The sequence below is a fragment of the Rhamphochromis sp. 'chilingali' genome (genome assembly GCF_963969265.1).
Source record: "Rhamphochromis sp. 'chilingali' genome assembly, chromosome: 3".
In the NCBI taxonomy this organism is placed as follows: Eukaryota; Metazoa; Chordata; class Actinopteri; order Cichliformes; family Cichlidae; genus Rhamphochromis; species Rhamphochromis sp. 'chilingali'.
The window spans coordinates 37,019,920-37,047,405 of record NC_137931.1 but is presented as its reverse complement, the minus strand read 5'-3'; the positions used below and the strand labels follow the sequence as shown (position 1 = coordinate 37,047,405).

The window sequence follows — 27,486 nt, the reverse complement described above, 5'->3', positions numbered from 1 at the left end:
AGTTTACCAGTCTCACAAATCGTCTTCATAAATACACATTCATTAACAGTTTATTAATAGGACCTTTGAGCTCAACGGTAATTAATTAGTAGTGGAAATAATTTCTGGTAGTGTAACAGTGTTTGTGGTATTATTCCACTTGCCACAAATATCAGTGTAATGGGGAAACAGCGCCCCCCCCCCCCCCCCCCCCCCCGCTCTCAGTGTGGCTGGTTAGGTGAGGCTGGCTGCAGTAATCGCTGCCAGTCTGCCGTAGCCATACGAGAGGTGAGTTGTATTGTTCCGCACACAATATAGCTAAGTAGTACAGACACATAAAACATGTTTGATTAGCTGACGAGCACCGAGTGTAATAAGTGCTTAGTGGACACATGTCCAACACCAGTTTTATGTACTTTTCATTTGTTTATTACAGTTTTTTACAGACGCTAGGACACATTTCTCAATACTTAGGTCACGTTTGCAAAACTCCTCACACAGTGAGCACAACAGAAGTCTATGTGGGCTAAACTGAGGACCAGTTATCATTGTTTTGGCACAAAATGCATTCAATGACTACATCTCTCAAATTACATGAATCATCTTCTCACTCAGACACAACAACTGCCAAAAACCTTTGTACGGACAGGACATTTTGCATGTGCTTACATACTGTTTTCAAAACTGTTAAACTCATGGTCAAAACAATAACACAATGCAAAACTTGAAAAGACAGCAAAATCCAACGGCAATATTTTACTGAAACATATTTTAAATCTAACAATGCAGTTTAACCAGCCACAGCTGATTCTCATCGTGGATGAACATCTACACAGTTGTTACTCCTTCAATTTTTCAACTCCTTCAATTCTGGCATGCCAGAAGATTCTTTCCTAGGTGTGTTGCCCAAGATGACATAAGATGTGATGTGGATGAGAACCTGTGGCCAAATGGAGAAGACCAAGTAGATTAGCATTACTATTGTATGTGTATCAGTGGATGGTGTGTATACGAATTCTTGTATTTTGGGATTACTTAGTGCAAAAAAATAAAAATACATAAACATAAATACATGATGTCTGATTCATTCCAGTAACATATATTGAAATTATAAACAGAGATGTGTCCTTGTTTTACACAGGAAAACACTGTGTAATGCTACATGTTGTTAGTGTTTTTTAGGTCATTGTGTTGTGGGTGACAAAGTGTGTTTGTCGGCTGTCAACCTTTGCTAGTGTTCTGGAGGAATGTTTTTATTTGAGACCTGAATGAAGTGTTTTGGTAGTTGTAGTGCATTTTGAATGTGGAATGAACTGCTTTGCCAAGCTGAGGGTCAGTTAGGAGAATTGTGTGAAGAGTTTTGCAAAAGTGACCTAAGTATTGAGAAATGTGTCCTAGCGTCTGTAAAAAACTGTAATGTGTGAAACTGTATGCTAAAGCGGAATGCTAATGAGATGTTCTGCCGTAGTGTGCTGTGCGGAGTGGTGTGTGGCGAGCCTGTGCACTGATAATACACCGTTGTTTCCATTCAGGTACATAATTTGTTGTTGCTGTTATTTTATTGTATATTAGAAATTGTAATATTGCTGCAGTAATCGCTGCCAGTCTGCCGTAGCCATACGAGAGTGTGCTGTGCGGAGTGGTGTATGGCGAGCTTGTGCACTGATAATACACCGTTGTTTCCATTCAGGAAATAAAGTGGCAACGATCGATCAGAGACTCCTTGTCTTTTTAAAAACACTACACAACGCAGAGTCGAGGAGTCTGTTTGGGCCGAACTGTTGCAGCGGGATGAAGCAGAAACCGGTTACAGTAGCATTACAGAAATGTAGCAGTGACAATAATATTGTATGTTGTAATCGCAATGGACAATAAGTGATACAAAACAACTGTTTTATCCTGTGAATAAAAGTATATGTTTTTGTCAATGTACCATGGTAATAACAGAAGCGAAACACAATATTGTGTCAGGACAATTCACTATTTATGCACAATAAATAAAGGAGCATAGCGCGACAATTTCTGTTCAGCGCCAGACTTGCTTGTAACCTATATCACCAATTATGTTAAGAAAAATGACGTATTAACTACTAAAAAACTCTGACCTTTGTGGGAATGCTTGGAGCAGACTAACATGTGAGCTGGAGTGTTCTGAGACGTTATATTTGGTATATCCAGACCATCCGTCGGCTCTTACTTCGGAAACATGGCTTAAAAAATTTCTCTTCAACGACGTAATCCGATAAAAAAAAAAAACGATCTCTTTACCCATCGGCTTCCCGTGGCTGTCATGCGACCGGCTATTGAAGTTAATAATACAACAGCTTCTTGCCATTTTTTGGGTTTCTTTTTATCGCTGTGTAACTGAGTTCAATTGAAAGCCTGCGTGCGCTAGTACCTCTTGCCACAAGTTCCCAGAATCCTTTGCGGTTTTATCCCTGAATGACGTCACATTTTCAATCTTTATCCTGGTGGGCCGGTCTCTAGTCAAAATGCCCGGGCCGATTTTTTGTCCCAGTCCAGCCTTGTACTGTACTGACAGTTTTACTACTCTCATCACTTCAGTGTGAGGAGTGGAGGTTCAGGCAGAGCTGGAAGATTGCTCAGGTCACTCTGAAGTCTGACAGGTACTGGAGACAGCTGAGGCTGCAGAATGGTTTATTCTGAGAAGAGGAGGTAGAATGTGAGTGGAAACAATGGTTTGGTTTCACTTGATCATATCTGAGGGCGTCTCTGATGGAAGCAGACGTTTCACGCATGGTAGGAAAGTTCACGAAAACCTCTGGACGGTGTTCCCTGCAGAACTTCTGACGCACCACGACCAACACAGGCCACCAGGGGGCGCTACATCAATATGAGCATATAGGCTGTGTTTAATGTGTTGTAATATAAGCGAGCCCCTAAGAATCATCAGCAGTAGCGGTTTTAGATTCGGGCGACAGGGGCGGTTGCCCGGGGCGGCATCGTGGTGGGGGGCGGCATCACGGGCATCGGCAACAACAAAAAAAATGCTCATACTCATGCTGCCCGACGTCAGCCAGCGCATACTGGGAATGGCATAGGCACCAATCGGTTTTCTATCGCCCATTTGCTGGGAGTAAGGGCGCCCTTCGTTTGCGAGGTGCGCCTGCTGCTTGTGGCGCAGAGAGGAGAGGGCGGGGCGGCGGGGGATTCTCTGACCGGCTGGAGCAGCATCTAATAACCAACTCGGAAAATAAAACAAAATAAAAACAAACCAACAAACACGAAAACACCAGACATTATAATACAGACTTATAAATTGCACCAATGTTTTTTCGAAATTCTATACACGAAAAGTGAGCGCGAGAGCCCTCGGTGCGCCTGCTTGCTGCTGAAGTCAAAGTAAACTTTATTGTCATCTCCGCTACAGTCCAGTATATAGAGAGACGAGATGACGAGGCTCCAGTTACAGCAGTGCAAGTAAACAAACAATATATATAAGAAGAGTAAGAAAATAAATATACACTTTAGGACTCGGGGTAAAGGGATCACTAACAATTTAAAATTTACAGTTTGATGATTTAAAGTCTCACACACAACCCGTCAAAAGGGGAGAGGGCCCCTGCTGCTTCCAAATAGAGCACATTTAATTTATAATGATGTAAATCCAAGTCCATTATGTATTCATGATTTGAATCCTGGGTTGTGTGAAATCTCAGAAATGCACCCTAGACAAAGTGAATCTGTGAACTAAGGTGTAGGTGTGTTAGATCATGTTGTGGTGATCCTCAGGTTGAGGGATGGGTGTTCATACTGGAGTGAAAAATGAAAACCAATGGAAGATGGACAAGAAAAGTTCAAAGCCATCAGGTCCTCAGTTAAGAAAAAAGAGAAAAGAAGAGGAAGAGAAACGAGCAAAAGATACAGGTAAGCAGATATCGTCACCAGTGGGAAGCAGCTCTGCTCCAACACTGACCGTGTGCAGATTGTGAACTTTCAACGTAGTTTTACAGGTTTTCCTGTTAATAAAGAGCCCGCCTCATTCAAACAGCATCAAAGGAATTAAGTCACAGATAAACAATTAAATGGGGGAAATGTCCTTTTTTCACTTTTACAGTGAGTTCACAGAAAAAAAGACATTTTCTTTGAATGAGAACATTATATTTTATATTTACAGGACAGTGTGGGCAGTGAATTGCCAGAACTACTTCTGTAATTTTACACATTTATCGTGTCATAAATGTCTGGCCACATTAGGATCAACGTAGCTTGTACGTGGCCCATGAGTTACAATGAATTTGATGTCCTTGTATTAAAGCCTCTGTGAGTGATCACTCTGCTGTTGTTAGAGCAGGTGAAGGCATCTGAGGGTCATCCTGCCATCTTTTCATCCCGACTTGACTATTTTAGCCATATTTGCTCAGGTCAATCACTCACTACACAGATTTTAAACTTGTATTGTGTAAGTCTGCAGGGCATGTGCCTCCCTACCTCACCTCTTTATTATTTTCTCTGCTCTGCAGCACTTTTATCAAGCAGCTGTTTTTAAATGTGCTGTGAATTAATCTGACTTGAAATCAGCCTGTGTGTTGGGGTTGATCAGTTTGTGAGGACACAAATCACACTGCACGAGTGCTTTAAAGACCTGGATCACCTCTCATTTCTACAAAAGAGGATTAGGAATGCTAAAAAAACAACAACAAAAAAAAACTTTTTCACCATTCTTAAATAATAAAATAAGAAATACAAAAGCCCCCCGCCCACCTTTTTCCAGTGGTCTCAGATAAAACTAAGCTTATCATATTTGGCCCTACAAATCTTAGAAATATGATGCCTGTGAGGACTCCTGGAGCTGTTTCTGACCAGGATAGGTCTTTCTATGCGCATATTAAACAAATATGCAGGACTGGTTTCTTTCTTTCTAACAACTTCCTGTTTTTGCACTCGCTGCCTCTCCTCCATCCTCACTGATGCATCTTTAAATTTGTCTTCTCTCTTTTTCTCCTCATCTCTGTGCTCCCCTTCTTGGGCCTCGTTTCCTGTTAAAAGGGACTTCTTCATCCCCACTGTTGCCAGGTGTTGATATCGTGCAATCGTTCCACTTAGCAGCTTGAAGCTGTGTATTGGTGCTAATCAATGACTATAGAAAAGATGGCGAACCTGGCTGCACTTCCTCCCATTGTACAAAAATGAAGCCCGCTTGAAGGAGCTGCCATGTTGCACTTTTGGAGCCCGAGTCTGCACGGTTGTGACTTGAGGTAGAGCATCAGCATCATTCACCCACTGGACATGACTGTTAACACGCCTCCCTACACTTTTTTCGTAGCCCGGCTGCTCCGGTCCATCTGCTGATGGGTTTACAGTGACTCGTTAAATACAACCACATCACTATTATGAAAAAGATACAACTTATCATCTCATATCTCTACAAGTTTTCTACAGTCAACGGTGCTAAATGAATAAAACTGAAGTGAATATAAAGGAATGACCATGACTTCAGAGTGGAACTCACTGGCACACAATCAAACTTTTACGAGACCTTGCTCTTTAACAGAAGGCTTAAGTTTAATTGAGTTTAATGTCAGCAGTGATTGATTTAAACTCAGATCAATTTCACTGATTTTCACAATAAAACACTGCATACACTGTGTGAAAGGGACATTTATTTTGAAAGACAATCATTGCAGTTAGTGTTTCAATGCACAAATGATTTGTGTGTGTGTGTGTGTGTGTGTGTGTGTGTGTGTGTGTGTGTGTGTGTGTGTGTGTGTCTGAGATTATCAGTACATTTTTTTCAGCTCTCATGATTTCCAGCTCATTGATTGGTTGGATATTAAAAAATTGTCTGCAGGCACAAAGAAGAAAATCTGAAGAAAACAAACAAACTAAAGCTGAAAATCATTTCCTGGGTAAAAAAAAGATAAATTTAAAGCTTTGCGAATAAAAGTTAAAAGCTAAATGTTCACTGTAAAGATAAAATATCAGAAGGATTTGATTTTAACTTCATCTGTTTGTTCTTCAGTCGCTCCTCTGGGTGGGACGAACACAGCGGACTGTTCCTTTAACGGTTGATCAGCTCCATGCTGATTGGGTAGAGACGGGCGGCAAGCAGCTCGTACCAAACGTCACGTTTGAAGATTTATTTGTAAAAATGTTAAATTAAATAAATAAATTACCGATGAAATGTTTTGACTTTCAAAAATCAGTCAGAGAGAAAATCCATTGGTTCTCGAAGGACTACACTTCCCAGAGTGCACTGCAGCAGGCCAGTCAATCAGCTGGTAGCAGTCTGACCCACAATTCTCTGCACGGTGTGAGAAACACCCGAGGGAGGGGGTCAAAGGTCAAACTGATCACAGACTGTATTGAGACATGGCTTCTGAGGCTAGTGGGTAGTGTAGTACTTGAAGCACACCAAGGAAGAACAGGGGAAGATCTGTGCTGAGGTCAAAGCAGGAAATGCAACTGGACCAGAACCTTCAGGACAGGAAGTTGAACGACCGTCGTCAGGGAAACCAGAGACACTACATCTCCGGTTTCCCTGACAATCTTCTGAAGATTATCGGGAACGAAACACCACTACTTAATCAAACGCTTACAGTCCTGTGACCTCTGTGTGCTTTACTGTAACTGAGGGACAGGAACATTCCCACTGAGATAATCAGGTAATCATCACAAGGTCTGTCTTAAATCACTGCTGAGGTTAAAGGTCAGACGAGTCACGGAGTGGAACACATCCACAAGCTAACCAACTCTCATCCTAACATCAGACAGACCCAATCAGAGATGTGAACAGCTGGTTTTACAACTACAATAAAAAAAAAAAAAAAGGCTGTTTGTTTACTTCAGTGTCCGTGACCCGAGTTTGATTACTGTTCGTTACCCTGATGATGCCGATGGTAAACAGGAGGTGGAGCTTAAGTTAATACATTTTCATTTATATAGCACCAAATCACACCAGTCGCCCTTAGGCGCTTTAATGACACCAGCCTTACTGATGTCACCTGAACGTTGAAGTTATGTCAGATATCTGTCACAGCCTCACACTCTTTGTCGCTGACAGAATCAACCTTTGGATCTCGTGCTTGAATCTTCAAATGTTCTCTGACTGACCCGCGTCCACCATCACACCGGACTGCTTAACGAGCACACCTCAGAGACACAGTGAAGTCACCCTGATGGCGATGATAACGATGGCGTTAGTAATCACAAACTTGTTGTCGTTCTGAGAGGCTCATGGTCTCATTTACTTGCACAGCCCAGGATCAGATGATGGAGACATGACCAGGTGTTTATACGACCTGCATTAAAATGCAATAAAACTGCCTCCACTGAGGGGGCGTCGGTTCATTTTCCCCGCAGTGTATAAGCTGATCCAGTCGCCGTTTTACCTATGCCACGCCCCCTAAATCGCCTAGTTTTCAGTGTGTTCACGTAGCTCTTATATTTACAAGGTTTCACTGCTTTACCTGGAGCAAGTGCAAGACTCCATTTGCAAAAACAGGAAGATTACCTCGCAGAAAAGGAGAGCAGATTGTCTGATTGACTCGTTAGTCCTTTGGTCTTATAATGTCTTCGTTTGTAAGCTCACGAGTTTAGAGATAAACCCCACCTAGCGTGTTTCCTGTGAGGTAAAAATCTAATTGGCGGCTCTGACAACAGCGAGTCATTGTCGGGACGGTCTCCTCCACCCTGCAGGAGAACCTCGAGATAAGCTTAAAACGAAGAGGCAAGTGGGGGGAGGGGCTAAACAGAGAATAGTAAATCATAAGACACTGACACAACCTAACTGAACAGACACATCATGCCAGCGTCACGCTTCTTTGATAAAAATCTTTCTTGTCGTTCGCTTCTTTATAAAACACTGATTCATTTTAACCTCCGTGCCTCGCCCAAGCCATTGTGTTTACTTGTCACACGGTTTTTCAACTTTCTGTCATGCTACGTGTTAATGTTTGCTCTTAGGTGAGATGAAGGTGCTGATCCAGCAGGTGAGAAAATGTCGTCACACAGGTGAGAGAAAGTGTTTCTAACTGAGCATGCTCACAGCCAGCCTCCTCATCACGCTGGTCTGGGTGCAACCGTGGCAAAGGGGAAGGGGGTGGGGCTCCGACCTCAGAACTCGACCTTGCAGGCAGGGAAGGTTTCCTCCTGCATGGCGACGGTGCTGTTGCTGCCCAGCACGGTGACTGACAGCTCCCGCTGCCTGTCGTGGGTCTCCTGGTACCACTCGTGCATCGCCAGCGAATCAAACGTTGGGATCAGCGTCACCTGAGAAAAGCCCGGAGAAACACCAATCACAGAGCAGCTCATGAGCAGATGGGAAGGTGAAGAAAGTGTCACAAACCTGGATGTCCGGCCAGCTGCTCTTCCCCTCCAGCAGTGCATCCAGGATGCTCCTCATCGCCGCCTCCTTCACCGGGTCGTCTCCACTCACAATGTAATATGAGGAGCGGAGGCGCCTGAAGAAGTCCAAGTCCACAGTGGTGGAGGCAGTCCCGGACGGCAGGTAGGCCAGATCCACATAGACCGCAGAACCCTCAGACCCGGAGGAACCCGAAGCTCTGGAACCTGGATCCAAAAGAAGAAACAAAAAGAACCATGATCATAAACCAGGGTTTTATGATCTGCTATCTTTATTTAACTCTGAGTGAGGCAGTTTGTGACAAGCACAATAAATCAGTGGCCATGCTTTTTGATTTCCTGATTAAGCCTCAGTGACTTCATGCAGCAGGTCACTGCGTGGGTTATAATCTGAAGGCATACCTGAGGATTGAGGTTTTGCAGCTCCGATTCTAGATCCACCCAGTGAACTCCGGGATGAGGGCTTGGCATCGAGGCTGGATGCCATCTTTAAGGACCCTGTGGAGCTGCCGACCTTCGACCTTCCATTCTGGGCCACTGTGCTCCCTGACGACATTCTCTGCAGCGGTTTCTTTGTCTTTCCGGCTGAGCTCTTCTTGTCAGGCTCTGAGTCAGCCATACAGGCTCCAGGCTGCGGCGGTAGAGGAGGGAGGTCCTTGACCGGCGCTGGCGGTGGGTCGTGCTGCCCTGCCCTGTGGGTAAAGTGTGATGTAGGATGTTCCTGTGGTTGGGTGGGTGGAAAGAACCCGCTGGAATCATCTTCAGAATCAATGTCGGCTGTGATGGAAGGACAGTCCTCTGTGCTGGGGGGGATATCAGAATCAGTGGTGGTGGGCAGGGTGCCGCTTACTGATGTGGGCGGAGTCTCCTGACTGTAGGCTGAGGCGTGGTCGCTGCTGCTCGCATCCTGAGAGTGGTTGTTGTTATCAGAGACGTCTGGAGACGTTCCCGTGGCGAGGCTGGGGCTCACGTGCTGCTGATGGTTCTCCGAGGTTCTGGGATGCTGGAACTCACATGGGGAAACCAAGCAGAGGTCGACGTCGTGAAGAACATCCGAGATGACCTCTGACATCCCATGGATGTGGTCCTCTGATGTGTTTCCACAGCACCCGTTATGGGCAGACCTCAAGGCTATCCCAGCACTGGAGTCCAAGTCAATAACGTGGCCGTTGGCGCAGACTTTGGGGGAGGCAGCAGGGGGTGGCAGAACCTGCTCTAAAGACACTGAAAGTGATTCATCAACCTCTGTAGAGTGAGGTGAGCCAACCTCAGCCGGCATGGAGGTCATGGTTGGGGAGGAGTCCGGCATGATGTCCTTAAAAGGACTGAGGGTCAGAAGGCTGGACGGTTTATCTTGAGAGGATGTGGAGTTTTCCAGACCTTCAGGCAGGGAGCTGAGGTCAGAGGTCCTACATGAACTTCCCTGATTGTAGTCCTCAAAGCCTAGACTAGACCCTCTTGCCTCGAGGCCACTGTCCTCGCCCAAGCCACGAATGTCCTCTTCGAGGGACTGGTAGAAAGGGGTATGTCCAGCACTGTTTGGGGCAGAATCTGCAGGAGAGACCAGCTCCAGGGTCTTTTCCTCCATGCAGACATCGGGTCCATTTTTCAAGGATCTGTCCACTGGCTCATATGTGGTCTGGGTGAGGTCAAAGTTCACACTAAGATCACCTTTTGGAGTTTTAGCGACCAGTGAGGAGGCAGTGACCATATCATGATCAGTCTCTGAGCAGCGAAACTTCTCTGGACTCTCTACTGCGGAAGTCGGGTTCCCGTTGGACTTTACTTCGTCAGGATTCAACCCCCTGGACTTTGCACTTTTACCACTATTCCCATTCTCATCTTCCAATCGAAGTCTTTCAAATTCAGCCGTCATGTCCTCAGGTGTGGACACCTTAGAGCGAGCCACCTCCTTCTGGGTCTCCTGCTCCTTTGACACCGGTTTGCCTTTCGTCCCTTTGTTCAAAGTATCTTTCTTGGGAAGAGTCCCATCCTTCTTCAGAGTGCTGGTCTTCCCAGACGGTTTTCTTATTTCTGCACTTGCTGTTGAAGCTGCACTTGTGGCTTTCTTCACTTCTTTAATGGCTGGCTTTGCTGCCTTCTTCTCATCGCTCTTCACGTCCCTCTTCACGTCTTTTTTTGGTTCAGATTTGAAGTCTTTCCTTGGCTTCATACTTGGGATTTCTTTCTTTGTTGCTTCTTTCTTTTTCTCTCCACTCTCTTCCTTCTTGTCTTTCTTCTTCACTTCCTTCTTCTCTTCTTTTAAAACCTCTTTCTTTGGAATGAGCTTTTCAGCAGATTTCGCTGGCTTCGATTTAGCCTCTGGTTCCTTTGTTTTGGGCTTTTCTTCGGCATCCTTTCTGTCTTTAGGTACAGAGTCAGCTGCTACCCTAGGCTTGGTTTTCATCTCTTGTTTTTTGGCATCCACTCGTCCAAGTTTGTCTTTCTGTAAGGCACTACTGGGTCTGAAGTCCTTAGACTGGGACTTAAGGCTTTCTCGACTGTCTGTTCGTTTTGGTTGCTTTTCGATTTTGGATGTTTCCAGGTCCTTCAAACACACTGCTGGTAGTTTCAGGAAATCCAGATGTTTGAGTTTCTCAAGTCCATCCAGAATTTTGGTCTGAGGCGTGCACCCTGGGAAGAGCACACGGATGATTTTCTCCTGAGGGCTGGACGGGTGCCAGACCAACAAAGCACAAATGGAAACAAGGCACGGCAGTGGAAGATCTGAGCCCTTCACATTCGATCCATTGTTTGGCCAAGTCTGCATCAAAGCTTCGAGCTCTTTGCTACCGCTGACCGGATTCAGAGTGTAAAGCTCCAGACGACCAACTCCCATCTTTTGGAACAAGATCACGGGTTCTATGCTAGGTCCGTTAGGCCGGTTCAGGGGTTCTGGTCTGATCGCCAGTCTCTGCAGGTGCTGCAGAGCAACTGTTGCCTGATCGCAGCTCCGCAGCTCGCTTGGATCTTCCTGGATGAACTTCAGCCTGTCGGGAACATTGAGAAAGACCACCCCGATCTCAGGGGAGATGAGGTTTTTCATCCAGTCCTCTTCGGGATGGGATCCGGCAGCCTCGTCGTCCTGCTCGGAAACTTTTCTCAGCAGCAGACTGTTCACGCCCGGCAGATTGTCCACTCCGATGTGTGTCAACAGTACAGCGTCAATCCTGTCCAAGTGTCGAACCAGTTTCCAAAAGCTGGAGCGTGAGTCAGAGCCGCCGTTCACCAAGACATTAAAACCGTTAACAGCGAAGAAGGCAGAGTCACCCCTCCCGCCAGGGAAGATGTAGCAGCAAGGTCGAGACAGCTTCAGGAAGCCCACGGTGCTTGGGGGCTCCAGTAGGTCGAAGGGAGACTCGGGCTCCAGAGACTCCAAAAGGTACTCTACGAACTCTTGCAAACCCTCCATCTCGGGCAGGACTGGGGGAGGGTTGATCCGAATGTTTATGAAGTCTTGCAGATTGTGTTTCTCCAGTGCCGGCTCCTTCCAAAGGCCAGAGTCTGGACAGCTGAGGGTGAGGCTAGGCTTCACCGCTGGGCCTGCCGAGCTCAGCAGTTCACCGACCTGTCGACACAGAGTCAAGCAACTCGAACATCAGCAAGCACTTAAACATGCTGTGTAAACAAAACCAACAAAGACACAGTTTGCTTACCTCCTCGTCAGAAAAAATCTGGATGAGGTTGCTGAGGGAGAAGCAGCCTTTCTGCAGTACAATGTCGCCGCTGCCCTCAACACACTGACCGGCGAGAATCAGCAGTTTGCGGCGCGATGGATTGCAGACAAGCCGCCGCACCTGAAACAGGAAATGCATCATCGGTGCAGCTCAGAGGAAATAAAAACATACTCAGACACACACCTAGCAAACTGAGCCAGGAAGTATTCTCAGATATACAGGAGATCGGCTGATCTCCGTGTATGCGAGAGCCCGCCAACAGCTGAGAAAACATCTGTAAAGGTTCACGTCTGACTCACCTCTGAGGAAACAAACTCTGAGCCTGGATTCACCACGACTTGCGTGTCCAGGACGTCCCCGCTGTGCTGGAGAGTCCGCTGACCTGAAACACACAAACAGGACAAACGAGTGTCAGGGGGAGATCTTCCCTCAGGTTTGCCCTCATTCCTGCTCACTCTCCTGTTCTCTCCATGAGTGCTGCAGCTGCTCATTCATTGGCGGGACATCGCTCAAGACCACATCCACCCACCACACTGCCTGCCAGGTTCCACTGAAAATACATCCATTGAAACTAAAGCTCATCATCTGTGTGCATGCGTGTCTGTCTGTCTGGGTGCGTGTGTGTGCGCACGTATAATAATAATAATAATAATAATAATAATAATAATGGATTGCATTTATATAGCATTTTTCAGGGCCCTCAAAGCGCTGTACAATTCCACTATTCATTCACTCTCACATTCATACACTGGTGGAGGCAAGCTACAGTTGTAGCCACAGCTGCCCTGGGGCAGACTGACAGAAGCGAGGCTGCCATATCGCACCATCGGCCCCTCTGGCCATCACCAGTAGGCGGTAGGTGAAGTGTCTTGCCCAAGGACACAACGAGGGACTCGAACCGGCAACCTTTTGGTTACAAGACGAACTGCCAACTCTTTGAGCCACAATCGTCTGTATGTCTTTGGGCGGCTCAGCAGAGTCTCAGCTGACTGTGTTTGTGTTTGGATGGAACAACCAATTATCTGTCTCTGTTTAAAGCCCCTCAGACTGATGACTTCACTCCGTCCTGTTGGATCAACTGTGCCACAGTCTGATTTACCCTCTGTCCGTGTTGTTGCCTTTAAGTCGCTGACCTGTCCCAGGTCAACTTTCCTCTTAGGTGAGGCAGAGGGTAAACACCTGGGCCATCAGCTGTTAGTCTTTCAGATGCACTGAAATGCCTCAGAGGAGCTGAGCAGAATTTGAGGAGCCTTCAACTCCTCAGTTTAGACCATGTGTTAAGATTGGGAGGGTCAAATTAAAGGAAAACACAGCAAAGTTATAAAATGTCAACTTTAAACCCTCAAAACTGATGATGATGATGATGATGATGTTCATCTTCTTCATCATTATTATGACCACCAAATTTTGACGACACTCAACCTCCCCATCACCGCTTTGCTCTGGACTCCCCGTCAGAGAGCTGCCCCTCACCTTGCCTTCATATTCATCATCTCTGTGTCACGGTGAGTGTCAGGAAGCTCGGCATCACGCATCACAGTGGACGGCAAGCTCAGTTTGGATACCCCATCAGTAAGGTCACAAGAAGTACCGTCTATCTGTGGTTATCTCAAACTGATTCTGAGGTCCACGTATCTGTGTCTATGTGTTAGCCCTGTGACAGACTGGCCACCTGTTCAGGGTGTACCCTGCCTCTTGCCCTAAGACATCTGGGATAGGCTCCAGCCCCCGCAACCCAAAAAAAAGAATAGGAGGAAGAGAATGGATGGATGGATCTTTGTTTATCCATGTTAGCAGGACCTGTCAGTGACAAGGATATCTCCCAGTCACAGGTGATATGTGACTGGTTCTCGATCGTTTCAGAACAAAACACGTGGAACATTCTGTAACCAGCATCCACAGAAACCTGTTCATTCTGAAGAAAACTCCACTCGGATCCTTCAGTGAATGAAGCTGGAAGAACGTCTGCAGAGGAAATTGGCAACTGCTGCACGTGAAACTGCATCGCTCAGACTGAGACGGTCAGGTGTTTTTAAACTGTTATGACCTGAGATGGACCCACATCCCACCCCGAACATTAATAATTTAAACTCAGCAGCTAATGTCTGATCACTGTCCCGTTACAGAGCTTCCTGTGAGCTGACGGTGAGGTTTTCCCACTTTAACGTTTCAGCTAAAAGGGAACGAAAACATGAAGTACGGTTTCTTTCAGAGGTTCAGGGAACACACACACACAGTCTGACACTTGTGCGAACCTTCATCCGTTTGGTCACCCTCACAATCCTGCACACATCTAAAAGTCCTTGTGATTTTCTTTCAGACTCCAGGTCATGTGACACAAGCGGCCGTGTTTGAGGACTCGCGGTTCTTCACGCCTCCTGCAGAGTCCTGAGCTGCTGACAGTTTCTGTAAAGCTGTCCTTGCCACCTCAGTCTGAGGTCCTGTTTACAAAAAAACAGAAGCGCTGCCTCACGCCATCAGCTTGTGGCCATGAGCACAAGTCACAGGACAAAACTGCTTTTCATTTGATCTAAAACACCCCATCACAGTGTGCCATCATCCTGCTGAACAGAAATTAATGATGCTATTGATAAAGGCATCAGCGGGACTTTCCTCTGCTGATCGAAAGCATTTCATGCATTTTAAAATCCTCCGAGGCCGCCAGGCTCAGCATCAGAGAACACATCAAACATGGAGGTCCACAGGGTACTGGCTTAAGAGGCCCGGGTACAAATCCACCCCGAGTGTCTGACCACTCCTCTTTCCTCCAATCAATCCCAATACAGGCTTACCTCGCACTTCTTCTGACAGGAAGGCTGAATGTCTCGACACAAAGAGCTTCAGCTGTTGATCCAGAACGGAGACGTCCAGATCCACCGCCCAGCAGCGCACACCTGGACATTAATAAGAAACAAAAAAGGGCTGAACATTTTCATTTTAATGACATTATCTTACATGGCTGCTGTGAGGTTACTGTACTAACAGGCCATCCAGGAAATCTGAGCTCCAGTTAATAAGTTAATAAGGGCTATTAAAGGATTTTGATTGGCTATCACTAATTAGCAGGTAACTAAGTCTGTACAGAGTCCACGAAGCAGTGGGTGAAATCACCGAGGTTACATCTTTCATATACAGCTTGTTGTTGGCGTGCTATGGCTGTGAAACCTCAGATATCAGCCGCACATCACTGTCAGATAGACCATTTCTACTGCAAACAGGAAGTCAGTGATATTTAGTAACACAACTTCCTCTTTTTGTGCGAGTGGACAGAGAGTGAGTTTGTACACGCACACTCATCATAAAACAGCTGTAATAAACAGGCTGAGAGACAAGTGTGTGTGTGTGGACTGTGATCAGTCTAAAGGTTAGACAGTGAATCAGCTCAGCGTGTTTCAGAACTCAAAACTCTTTCAGATGAATCAGAGATCGCATTAATCATATTGAACAGATATCAAATTGTCCTCCTGATAGTTGCTCTGTTCGTTTTCTGTGAACCTACTTTTACAGAAAGTCCGGAAAATTAAGAAACACAATTGCCCACTTCCGGCGAGACGCATTTTCAAAAAATAAAATAATGACTCAGTAGTATGCATTTTATTTTTTCGGATAAAATCCGGAAATAAAAAGCTTAGACCTCGTCACAGAGCTCAGTGTGAATCAGTCTCAGTTTCTGAGAGTCTCTAAAGTGACCCGAAAAAGAAACCTGCACACTGGACTCGTTAAACAGCTGCACCCGAACCGGAAAAGGTTTCATAAATGTCAAATAAAACGAGGTGCTAGTTACTCTTTACAATTATGTTCAAAGTTTCTCTGCATCAGCTTCAAAGCGATAAAGTCTCTAAAACTTCGGACCGGGCACAGCTCATTCTAACAACAGCAGCCTCCCGGACTTTTATTGTGAAGGGCTGTGGGGACCTCCGGCCCCGCAGCTCTATTCTCCTGAACTTCCAGAACTCACCTGTTTCTATTTGCTGCAGTACCCGCTCCAGCAGCTCCGCGGGTCGCAGCGTTCCCACCACCACTAGGACCGAGTGATCCGCCGCAGTCCGGGAGGCGCCGGCAGGAGAGCCGGGAGGAGAGCCGGGACCGCCGCCCCGCTCCGCCGCCATCATGGCATGGACTGTCCACCGCTAACGTCACAGCATCCTCAGCCACAGCCCCACCCCGCCGCTGCTAGAGGCGGGATAATGATTTAAATGGCACATCAGTCGGCCAAAGAGAATGGACAGCCATGTAGCTGTCCAATCAGAAGTCAGAGCTGTTTTCAGGGGCAGCTCGGGAAAAACGAGTTTTATAGTTTCGTAAACCAAAGAATAAAGATCAAAACGTCGAATAGTCTTCACCAAACTGAAGCCTGCTCAGAAAAGTAAACTCTTAAAGTATAAGGACACGTTTCTGCGGATTAAAATTAACTTTCGACTTTAGTGAAAAAAACTTTAAGAGCTGGATCATCAGATTGGTAATTTTAAATTGTTCTTTAAGTTGACCCTGAGAAACCCAAACGGGATCGCGAACCATACAGGTAAAACTACAGTAAAATCATTTCAGTGATTTATAAAAAAAAATACCATCTATTAGACAGCCGTCATGTTTTTACGCAGTAAACCACGTGGTGTTCCTTCTTCGGTGGTATTTCCCACACTCCATCGGGCCCCTGAAGGCAGCTGCTTTCGTGTCCTACAACATGGCGGCCCCGGAGCCCAGCCGCTGCTGTTTCTTCGTGCAGAAGAAGAAGCGTTTCTGTAAGATGGTGGCGGGAAAAGGCAGAAAGTACTGCGGGGAGCACGCGACCATGGTGAGTTCACGGATACAGTCACTTGCTCAGGTGTGATCTGGCTCCAGGTGGACCGGTCAGGAACAAGAAGGGGCCATCCCCAAAGTATGCCCACAAAGTCGCAAAGATAAAAGTGTCCAAAGTGTGTCGGTCTGCTGAAGCATGATGAGTTCCTTTCACTGGAACTAAGGGGTGGAACCCGACTCCTGGAAAACACCCCACACTCTAAAACCCCCTCCCCCAAACTTTACGCTTGGTACAGTGAAGTCAGACAAGTACCGTTGTCCTGGCAACCACAAACCTACTCTCATCCATCGGAGACGCGTGATTGGTCACTCCAGAGAACACGTCTCCATGGCTCTAGAGTCCAGTGGCACATGCTTTGCTATTTGTTTGGTGATGTAAGGCTTGGATGCAGCTGGTTGCCATGGAAACCCATTCCACGCATTGTTCTTAAGATAATCTGAAGGCCACGTGAAGTTTGGACGTCTGTAAAGGTTGACTCTGCAGAAAGTCTGTGAACTCTGTGCACCATGATCCTCAGCATCCTCTGAGTCCGGTCTGTGATTTGCATGGCCGACCACTTCATGGCTGAGTTGTTGTCGTTCCCAGTCGTTTCCACTTGGTTATAATCCCACTAACAACTGGCTGTGGATATCGCAAAGACACTTCTAGCGTCCTATCACAGCACGACGCTGGAGCTCACTCAGCTCCCGAGAGCGAGCCATTCTTTGCAAATGTGTATAGAAGCAGTCTCCATGCCCAGATGCTGATTTTATACACCCGTGGACATGGAAGTGATGGAACACCTGAATTCAAGGATTTGGACGGGGGAGTGATTACAATATAGTCTTAATATCTCACTGTCTGGAATGAAGTCGGATATCTTATTACAGATCAAACCACAGATCATGATGAGGTGTGCACTACATTAATGTAATGCATGCACACACAGAATGAAGATCTCTTTATTCAGACTATACTGTACACCTGTATATACGGCACACGTGTGGACATACCATAGGAATCATATAGCTTGCAATGGCATGATGATGATCACAAGGTTATGCCTGAAGAGTCTGCGGTGGCTCAGTGCAGGTGAGCCGTTTGTAGCTGCTAGAGTTGGATCATTTGAAGCTGCATGAAGAAATCTGATGCATTCATTTATTTGCAGGCTCAGTGCTCGTGATTGTGAGGTAATGGGGTTCTGTATGAGGTTTAACAGCACGGGTCAGTCTGCGCTCTGGACTCACTGCTGCAGATGTCTTTGTGGGGATTTGGCACTGGGCTTGCCACCGTACTAGAATACAATGGTCGATACCACGGAGAAGACTTTGATCCTATCCTGCAACAATAGAAGTGATGAAGAAGAAGTCGTAATTTTTTCTTAATTTTTCCAGATCCGAACTTGCCATGGACACACCGGACAACGTCCTGAAAAAAACTCACCGTGGAAAGCTACGAGTATACATGAAGCGATGACGAGTTCATCCAGATTTCAGAAATCAGTGGGGTGGTCTGAGCTCACATCTGAGCAGGCAGACTGACCCGTGCTGCAGATATCAGCGAGTTTGAGAAGATCAATGATGTCGATCAGCTGTGATGTCATGAGCCTGTGATGTGTTTCCTGTTTCCAGGAGGAGGACGGGGGTGGCAGCAGGAGGATCGTCTGTCCTCTGGACCCCAAACAGTGAGTGACAACACATCAGTCATCAATCAGGTCATTGATCGGCTGACAGGAAGCTCATCACTGGTAGCTATTGATCCTACTCTGCTTGTTTATGTGTTTCAGCACCGTGAGTGAAGACAAACTCCAGAAACACTTGAAGAAATGCAACTCCAGAGAGAAAGCCAAACCGGTGAGACGCTATTGATCCATCAGTTGATCAGCGATTGCGTGTTTATCCAAGTGTTTCCACAGAGATGAACGTTTGATCTCCTGCAGGTTTACTTTGTCCAAAACATCAACGCTGGATCAGCTGATGGAGATGAGACGCTTCGACAGGTAACGACTCACCTGCCCCGTGGCTATTTAACACGGAGTCTCAGCTTACAGAAAGCTGATTCGTGGTTTTACGTTGGTGTTTTGTGGTCGAATGCTGATTGATCAAAGAAGAACTGGTAAAGTAAAACATCTGCAGACGCTTTGATTCACAGTGCCTCATCCAGGCAGACATTCACTGATCTCTAAAGACCAACAGCAGCTCGATTCACACACACACACTGTCAGGAAACAGTTTGTTTCACAGCAGAGGAAGCACCGAGAATGGACAGCAGCGTCTACACACACAATCACACACTTCTTCATTACGCACAAACCAGCACAGTAAATACTATAATAACCACTGATGACAGTGATGGTGACATCATGTTAGTGACATCATAATGGTGATGTGTTACAGGTGAGTCTGTCTGAGCTCAGCAGGACTGAGTTGGAAACTCTGGTGGATAAACTGAAGACAGCGTTCAAAGGTGAGCTGCTGAGATCCGGTGATCAGTGATGGCTGAAGTACTCACAATCTCACACGACTGCTTCAGTTTGGCTGATGTGACACAAAACATCACAAAACTGACAGTCTTTTCACTGAGTAGGTTAGGATTGGGATTAGATTCAGTTTATATTTAAACTGGGTGTAAATTAAGTTTAGGTCAGGGTTAAGTCAGCTTTAATTTGGGTTCAGATCAGCTTTAGTTTTGATTTATTTGGGGTTAGGTCTCGTTTTGGTTTAGTTTCAGGTTAAGGTTTAGTTTGAATTTAGGTCAGTTTTAGTTTTGGTTCAGGTCATGTTTAGTTCGGGTTTAATTTGGGTTAGGGTTAAGTGTGACTCATAAAGTTTTTGGACATTTTGTAAATCCGCGGATGTTCTCCTGGTGTCCCTGCTGTTGTTGTAGGACTGCAGTGCGATCTAGAGGACAGCGTCCAGTCTCACCCCGCCCTCCACGACGAGCTCCACAACCCAAAGAATGGAGACTCCGCCCACAAACACCTGAAGCAGCAGGTAGACTAGGTGACAGCACCATTAGTCTGTGTATTCATCTCATTTCCATGCTGAAGAATTAAACTGAGAAGTAAAACTAATCTCCGTCTGACCTGCCGGGTGTGCTCAGTCTTCCATCTTAGGTCACATGGAGGAGCTGGGGCTGCTGGGAAGGGGGCGGTGCTTTGTGGAGTTCGGAGCGGGTCGAGGGAAGCTGTCCCACTGGATCCACGAGGCCCTGAAGACTTGCGAGCATCTGAAGACCTGTGAAGACCTGCAGCTGCTGCTGGTGGAGCGCTGCAGCACCCGGTTCAAGGTACAGCCCTGATTCTGAAATCCACTTCACCCTAAACTCAAACCCAAACCCCCGACAACCCAAGTACCTTCAGAACCCCGCCTGCTCACCTGCTGCTTTCCATATTTTCATTTCTGGCTTTAAAATAAAAGTGGAAGCGTCGCTGTCGCATGTCGGCGTTCCTCCGATTCACACCTCACACACTGATGGTGTGTTCATCTTTTATGTAGAGACTGTGATCAAGACTGAAAGCAGCTGATCAGTTTGATTGATTGATAGGTGAAACAGGTGCGTTCTGTTGCAGGTGGACGGGAAACATCAGGATGCTGGAGTTCAGTTTGAGAGGCTGCAGGTGGACATTCAGCATCTGGATCTAAGTAAGACAGGAACATATGGACACTGTGGTGCTCTGACCTCTCCTGACCTGTTTCTGTGATGCTTTCAGGTAAAGTCCCTCTGCTCTGCGAGAAGAAACTGCCTCTGGTCGGAGTTGGTAAACACCTGTGTGGAGCGGCGACAGGTGAGAACAGCCAAAAAACTGTCAGCTCTGATTGGTGGTAAGCAACATCCGGCTCATAATTCCACAGTAACTGCTGCTCTACGCTGGTTCCTGCAAGCTCCATCCTGCTCTCTGATGGCAGTACACCTCCACCTGTGCTGAAGCATGATGGGTTTGGTTTTACCTGGCAGGGCAAAACCTGGAGATCAGTTTATGTTTTTCTCAGAACTTCAGCTGAAGTACACCAACATCCACCTGGAAACTAGCATTTCTGTAGTACTTGTCTAGTCTCATCATATTCTGGTTCCGTTCTCAGATCTGGCTCTGCGCTGTTTGCTGGAAACTGCAGGACAGTCGGAGGAAGAAGAACCGCCCCATAAACGCCTCAGACCATCAGAGCCAAGGTCAGGAGGGGGTCTTGGATCAGCACCAACAGGTTGTGGTCCTGGCCCAGTGCTGGGCCTGACAGTGGCACTGTGCTGCCACCATCGCTGTGATTGGCGTCACTACGTCGGGCAGCAGTTCTTTCTGCAGAGAGGACTCGGGGCGCGGGAGTTCTCTGCTTTCTGTCGGATGTCCAGTTGGGCCACGTGTCGACTCAGACCGACCAATCAGAGAGGAGATGGCGAAGAGCACGAACCAGCAGAAGAGACAGACGCTGTGAATGGGTAAATATTTGACCTCTGCCCCTGAAACCTGTCACCGATGGCTGTATGGACCCAGCCCGAAGTAGAAAGTTTCTGTAGTTCAGAAAAAAAAATCAGATTTACTCAATGAAGATTTGTAGAAGTCTTCGTTCCTCTGGTTTTATTTTAGAGCAGCTTTGCATGATCCACAGTTAAGAATAATCCCTCTTTACTGATTCACATCAGCACCTTCAAACACCACATCGAGCAGCTTGTGCTGGGCTTTAAGGAGGTTTAACCAACCTATCAGCACAAGTCAGCAGCATGTCAGTGTTTTATGTTCAGAATCAGCTGCAGAGACAAAGTGAAGGACAGGAGAGTGGATTTATTTCAGTTCACACATGTGATCCATAGATTCATGAAGCAGCTGGAAATCCTTTTTCTAAATATTTATTAGCTCTATTCAGTGTAAGGTCTGTGACGAGCTGATGTCAGCGTGTCACACAGGCTAAACACGGAGGACTGACACTGCACATACTCTGATCTCATCAGTGAACAAGTGATGAACATGAAAATCAAGCTTCGGAGCAGGAGGGTCTACAGGAAGAGAAGGAGGGGCTATAGGATGAGATGGCGGGCCTACAGGAAGAAAAGGAGGGTCTACAGGAGGAGAAGGAGGGGCTAGAGTTTAATGTTCCTAGTGTATAATAATCAGGACTGTCTGCATGTTTACACTGAACTAACACACTGTTTGTGTGTCTGTGTGTGCACGTCTGTGCGTGACAGGTTTCTGTCGGCTTCTGAACGTGAGCAGCTCGGCCGTCTATGCAAACAGCTGATCGACCACGGCAGGTGTCACTTCCTGCAGATGAAAGGATTCAGCAGCAAACTGACTCGTTACATCAGCAGTGATATCACGCTGGAGAACGTCCTGCTGACCGCTGTACCCCTCACCCCCCACTCCTCCTGATTGTTTGATTGTAAGCTGCAATTTTGAGTTTTAAGTTACAGGAAGTCAGACTGAACATGCTCAGGTGTTTTCTGTTTATATTAAAGTGTTTTTTTTCCTCATGTACATAAAACGTTTGCAGTCTTCCAACAAGCGACACTGAGCATGCTCACTAAAATCTGCCTGTCACATGGCACAATCATATATTATTCTATAGCTGGAAAACTTCTGGAGTTTGACTCGTCCTGCTTGTCCACTTAAAGTCTTTCAAAATAAAAACACAAGTGTGGCTTTGTGGAAGTGTCTTCAAGAGGGAGAAGCTCAGAAGAAGAAAAAAGACATGGGGCCGTATTTCATGCTGAGGATTCGTCATTGGACTCACCATCGGACTCTGAAACATTCAAAGAGAAAATCGTGTCAGCTGAAACCAACAAAACATTCAAATGATGTCGGGTTGTTCCTCGTATACGGTGCCATTTCAGCCCCAAAGACAAATGAGGGTTTGATATAAACACGGGCCAAATATTCTGTATGCCTCCATTATTTTAGCCTAAACTGAGTCAGTGATCTGAGTTCTTGAAATCCAGACAAGCCCAACTTAGAATATTCTACACCACATTTTTGTATGAAAACACTTTTAATGATTAAAGTCTTTGTGTCGTGTCCCTGAATTGTTATGGAGATCCCTCTGAAAGGGTCCCCTGATTGGTCCTCTGGGACAGTTTCCCTCAATTACAGTGTAAACATGTTGAAAAACCTTGGTGTGGTCTACACGTGAGTAATAATGGCTGATTTAAGCATGAAATGTCCTGCTTGTTAATTTTTCTCACAGTAAAAGGTTATGCATAGTTTTAATGAAAGCATGAGTTGTGGGCTGCAATCTCTAAAACATTCTTTATATTCTAAACATGTCAGGCAGCAACAAAACTATTCAAAACTAAATGTTAATTATGATAAATTCAAAATGAACTGACATTTTTTTTATGTTGTGCTTTATATATAATTTATATAAAAATGTAAAGGGTAGAAATAATAAGCTTAGTGGCTGGTTGGGTTTTGCAGCTGTGCAGTGATACAACTAATGTAAAACTAGGAAAATATGAATTTATCATCAAATATTTATCCAGCCATCCTTTTATCCTTTTCAGGGTTGTGAGGGGGTTGGAGCCTATTCCAGCTAACATAAGGCGAGAGACAGGGTATGGCCTGGACAGGTGGTCAGTCTGTCGCAGGGCTAACACAGAGACGAACAACTGTTCACATTCATTCACACCTATGGGCAGTTTCCAATTAACCTAACCCCACTAACTGCATGTCTTTGTACTGTGAGAGGAAGCCAGAGTTCCCGGAGAGAACCCACGCAAGGAACAGTGCTAACCACCGTGCCCCCATGCTGCCCCAAATAGCTATGTAAATTTAAAGTTATACGTGTGCTGTTGGTATCAAACCCAAAAGCTGATACTGGTGAGCACCTTCAGTTTAACCTGCAGACACTGTGAGAGAGTCACTTCATAAATCCATAAAATTTAAATTCAGGTTTATACATCCAGCTTCTAAAGCTCTTTTAGATGTATTTTTTTTAAATGGTGAATTAAGGATGGTAAACACCTTAATTCACCATCTGATCTGATCGATCTAATGAAACTCTGTTGGGTATGGGGCGAGGTTCTCATTGGTTGTGTACAGGGCAGGGTTCTCTGTTTTTTCACAGTGAACTAAATAAATTTTTTTCTATGTATGTTTATGGTTAACTGAAGTGAGTAAATTTAATTAAAAAAAACAGGTCAAATTTAATTCAACTTCCTTTTTAATCATAAAAACGTGAAGTGGAATGACTTGATCATTCCAACACTTCTTCAAACAGATTTACAGAGTAAGCAGGAACATTTCAGCTCTTAGAAAATGTAAATACAAAAGTGACGCCACATTTACAACGCTTATAAACCCCACTTCTGGAACAGGAAGTGCATATCCTGAGCTAGTCCAGTGTATTATTCTAGTATTAAGTAGCTGTTGTTCACGTGAAATGCTGAAGTGTGACTTTTTTCCCCGTTCTCACCCTGAAATGGTGCCGAATGCTAGGAACAACGCAGTGGTTATTGTTGACATCACTCTTTAATAACCTGAGGTCAGAGGGGGTCAGTTGGGGTTTAGCTTCCTGTTTGTTGACGTCGTCGAGGGTCACTGCCCCCATGAGATGTTTGGCACACACACAGGTTAGCGTGTTAGCGCACGCAGGTCAGTGAGCATGCTCAGTACTAACGGTTGACGCAGTGCACGTTGAGCACGGCGTACGCTCTCTTTCGGGCCTCCTGGATGTACATGAGCATGAACTCTTTCCCGAACATCTCCCTGTCATCTTCCTCCTCAGCCACCGCCTTCCTGCTCGGCAGCGTCACGTCCAGAGTCAGGGGGTTATCCCGGAAGTTCACAAACCTGCTCCGAGGAAGCGAAGAAGTGAGTGATGCCAGACAGACGGAGGGCAGGTGCGTGAGGATGGCCAGACTCACCTGAGGCTGGACATGCCCTCCATGAGCGGTGGAATGTCTCTCAGCCTGTTGCTGCTGAGCACCAGCGTGTCCAGGCTCCTCATTCTGGCGATGTTCTCCGGAAGCTTCTCCAGCTCGTTCCTCTGCAGCCACAGAGTGTGTAGCACCTCCATTCTGAGGAAAAACACATGATCACTGGCTGTTGACAGAAAGGCGGTTGAGTGTTAAGTCAAATTTTGTAAAATTTCTAAAGTCTTAGTTTAAACTATAGGATCAAAGACATTCCTTTGTCTGACCACCTCTCCAGCCAATTTGGTGCTGGGGGGAGGCTGACGTGGGTTTTATTGTAGATACATCGTATCTGAAGGTTCTGTTTGGTAAGCTTTCTGCTTTTATGATCCTTTTGGTGAGCAGGAGGTCACAAGTTCTTGCACACGTGCTTACACGTGCACACACATACACAGTGCCTTGTCTGTTAGAACCATTGGGGGGTTTTACGGTGGGAGGTGCTTGTGCTGTGATGTATATTGTAACAGTTTGTCAATAAATAGCTGCGAGGAGAGCTGCTCTTTGAAGGAGTTGGTCTGGAGACAGGTGAGGAGCATTTAGCTTCACACCCTGGTTCTGACCAAGCCTTTCCTCGTTAGCGAGTAAAAGACCGGTTGAAGATGTTCTGTCTTGTTTTTCGTTCTTCATGAGGAATAAGTCTCTAAACTAGCAGTGCCTGTGGAAACACAGACTCAACATGGAGCTTAGGCCATGTCCCAGCTCCTACCTGTGTATGTCTTCAGGTAAGTGATGCAGGCAGTTTCCTCCCATGTCGAGCCACTCGAGCGCCGGCAGGGCGAGCAGGCAAGCAGGCAGGCAGCTGAAGTCGTTCATGGAAAGATCAACATGCTGCAGCCGCGACAGCGTCCCGAGCTGAAGGTCAGAGAGAGAAGCACACCTGAGCTCAGACTGGACCAGAACCAGGCCTTACTTTTCAGGTGTACGGTAACGAGGCATAGGTTCAGGCACTCACCTGGTCTGGTAGCTCATTTAGGTCCCGGTTCATTGCCAGCTCCAGCCTCTCCAGGCTCTCACACCCGCTCAGCTCTGCCGGGACAAACGGGATTCTGTTGTAGCTCAGCAGCAGCTCTCTGAGCCGGGTCAGCTTTCCTGAGACCAAAACCAGGTGAGGTCACAGCACACAGAACCAGAAAACGTGGCTCACAGGCAGATTAAATCGAGGTGAGCTCACCGATCTGTTTGGGGATCTCAGCGACTCCGTTCCGGGACAGATCGAGCACCAGAAGGTTCTGGAAGCTAGAGATGAAGTGAGGGATCTTCAGTAGTCCGGTCCGGTGGATCTGCCACTCCTGGACCTGACTGAGCTGGATCAGGCAGCCTGGCAGAACCTGGAAACCAGAGCAGCGAGCTCACAATGCGCTGAAGTGACAGTTCAGTGTGCTTCCTGCGAGGGGGGCATTACCTTCCACTCCTCCTGCTCGATCCGGAGGACCAGCCGGCCGTCCTCAGTCTCCAGCTTCTGCTTTAGCCGGGCCAGCGCCGCTCGGTCTTCCCAAAGCCCAACTCCAAGTCTGGACCAAAATCACCAAGTGATGAAACCTCTTCGGTCTGACTTGGGACATCACTTCAGTTACCTTTTTTTCCAAACTTTATTATTTCGTTTTATTTTCTCGTCATGTTTTTGTCTTTAATGTGTTTGATCTTTATGACTTTATTTTTTACACTTTTTTGTTTTAAATAATTTGTTTCCCCCAGTCTTCTCCTTGACTGGCTGAAACATTCTGTCCTGATACAGTTTGACTGATGCAGAGATTCAACATGGCTGCTTTCAGACAAGACTGTATGTAAGAGATGGACATAACCACTGGGTTCATCCCCCCTCTGAAACTGACTCATCTTTTTTCAGGTTCACCAAATTTTCATTTACTCTATGGTAGAAACACTGCGAGAGAAACAGGAAGTGGGTGGGACTAGAGGTCCCAACACTGAAGATGAACCAGTTCAAAGGATTATGGGTAATTTTTATAAGGTTCATAGAGCAGTTTTTGGAGATCCCCACTTTGACCAGCAAGCACTGTATACCAACAGAAAGTGTGCTCAAGTGACTGGGTGTGGTCTGACCTGCCTGTGGCCCCGCCCCTCGTGGTCCTCCTCTTGTGCTCCTCCTCATGCTCCTCCCTCCTCCTCCTGATCCTGGTCTCCCACAGTGCTTTGATGGAGCTCACCGAGCTGCATGCTACCACCACGCCCACCATCATCACCACTTCCTGTCAGCCTTGTGATGTTACAGCACACAGGTGGACATGTAGGATAACCTATCTGAGCTGTAGCCCATCCCCACGCTGACCATCTTGTGACACTGATTATTGATCTCCAGCAGAAATCATGTTTCAGATCAATTTACTGACCATTAATTAAAAACCCATCAAATTCACTCTGCTCAAACATCAAAAACAACCAGAGACAGTTTCCAGCTACTGAAGCAGAGAAGTTTCAGTCCTGCAGTAGGAGCAGTACCAGTACAAACAGCAGTATTAGTACTGTAGCATTATATGAAGTATTACCTGCTGTAGTACACGGATATTACTCGTCACCTTGTGGCCGAGCTGCAGCTCTCCTCCATGCTGCGTCCTGTCTGCTGAAATCTGACCTCGGCTCTCCTCGATAATTATAGCCTTCAGGTGACACATCACATGACAGATTACAGACATGCGGTCATATGACCGGCTGTTACTGCATCTGAGAGACCCACACTAAAAATACCATCAGCTGATCGGGACCAGAGCTGCAGGTTACTGAGGGTTACCCCCCACCCCCTTTCCCCAACATAGGCTCTCACACGCGCGCGCGCGCACACACACACACACACACACACACAGAGCGAGT

The 27,486-nt window shown here is 46.4% G+C and overlaps 3 protein-coding genes and 1 long non-coding RNA gene across 5 annotated transcripts; 2 read left to right on the top strand and 2 right to left on the bottom strand.

Moving 5' to 3' along the window:
- Positions 1-227: 227 nt before the first annotated feature.
- On the top strand, positions 228-6,458 carry LOC308393587. The gene is made up of 2 exons (XR_013971003.1): positions 228-1,511; positions 1,670-6,458. It is a non-coding gene; the product is annotated as an uncharacterized lncRNA (long non-coding RNA).
- On the bottom strand, positions 5,663-16,681 carry map1sa (microtubule-associated protein 1Sa). The gene is made up of 8 exons (XM_080877464.1): positions 16,550-16,681; positions 15,940-16,154; positions 14,774-14,875; positions 12,281-12,363; positions 11,961-12,101; positions 8,707-11,872; positions 8,288-8,511; positions 5,663-8,211 (listed from the first exon to the last, which is right to left on the bottom strand). The coding sequence occupies exons 2-8, from the start codon at positions 16,091-16,093 to the stop codon at positions 8,056-8,058; spliced, it is 4,026 nt and encodes a 1,341-aa protein (XP_080733590.1). The 5' UTR covers positions 16,094-16,154; positions 16,550-16,681; the 3' UTR covers positions 5,663-8,055.
- On the top strand, positions 16,095-23,817 carry trmt13 (tRNA methyltransferase 13 homolog). Of its 2 annotated transcripts, XM_080877466.1 has the most exons (12): positions 16,095-16,503; positions 16,583-16,776; positions 18,393-18,445; positions 18,548-18,614; positions 18,701-18,760; positions 19,158-19,227; positions 19,648-19,754; positions 19,864-20,049; positions 20,333-20,405; positions 20,474-20,548; positions 20,844-21,195; positions 21,940-23,817. In XM_080877466.1, exons 2-12 carry the CDS (start codon positions 16,666-16,668, stop codon positions 22,121-22,123), a joined length of 1,338 nt encoding a protein of 445 aa, XP_080733592.1. In that variant the 5' UTR covers positions 16,095-16,503; positions 16,583-16,665; the 3' UTR covers positions 22,124-23,817. The 2 variants fall into 2 exon arrangements, with proteins under 2 accessions (XP_080733592.1, XP_080733593.1); XM_080877467.1 differs by lacking the exons at positions 16,095-16,503; positions 21,940-23,817 and adding an exon at positions 21,706-21,932 and having other exon boundaries at positions 16,643-16,776.
- On the bottom strand, positions 22,354-27,445 carry lrrc39 (leucine rich repeat containing 39). Its single transcript, XM_080877468.1, has 8 exons — positions 26,722-27,445; positions 26,063-26,171; positions 25,832-25,988; positions 25,613-25,749; positions 25,367-25,512; positions 24,613-24,765; positions 24,366-24,538; positions 22,354-22,493 (listed from the first exon to the last, which is right to left on the bottom strand). Exons 1-8 carry the CDS (start codon positions 26,856-26,858, stop codon positions 22,456-22,458), a joined length of 1,050 nt encoding a protein of 349 aa, XP_080733594.1. The 5' UTR covers positions 26,859-27,445; the 3' UTR covers positions 22,354-22,455.
- Positions 27,446-27,486: the final 41 nt, after the last annotated feature.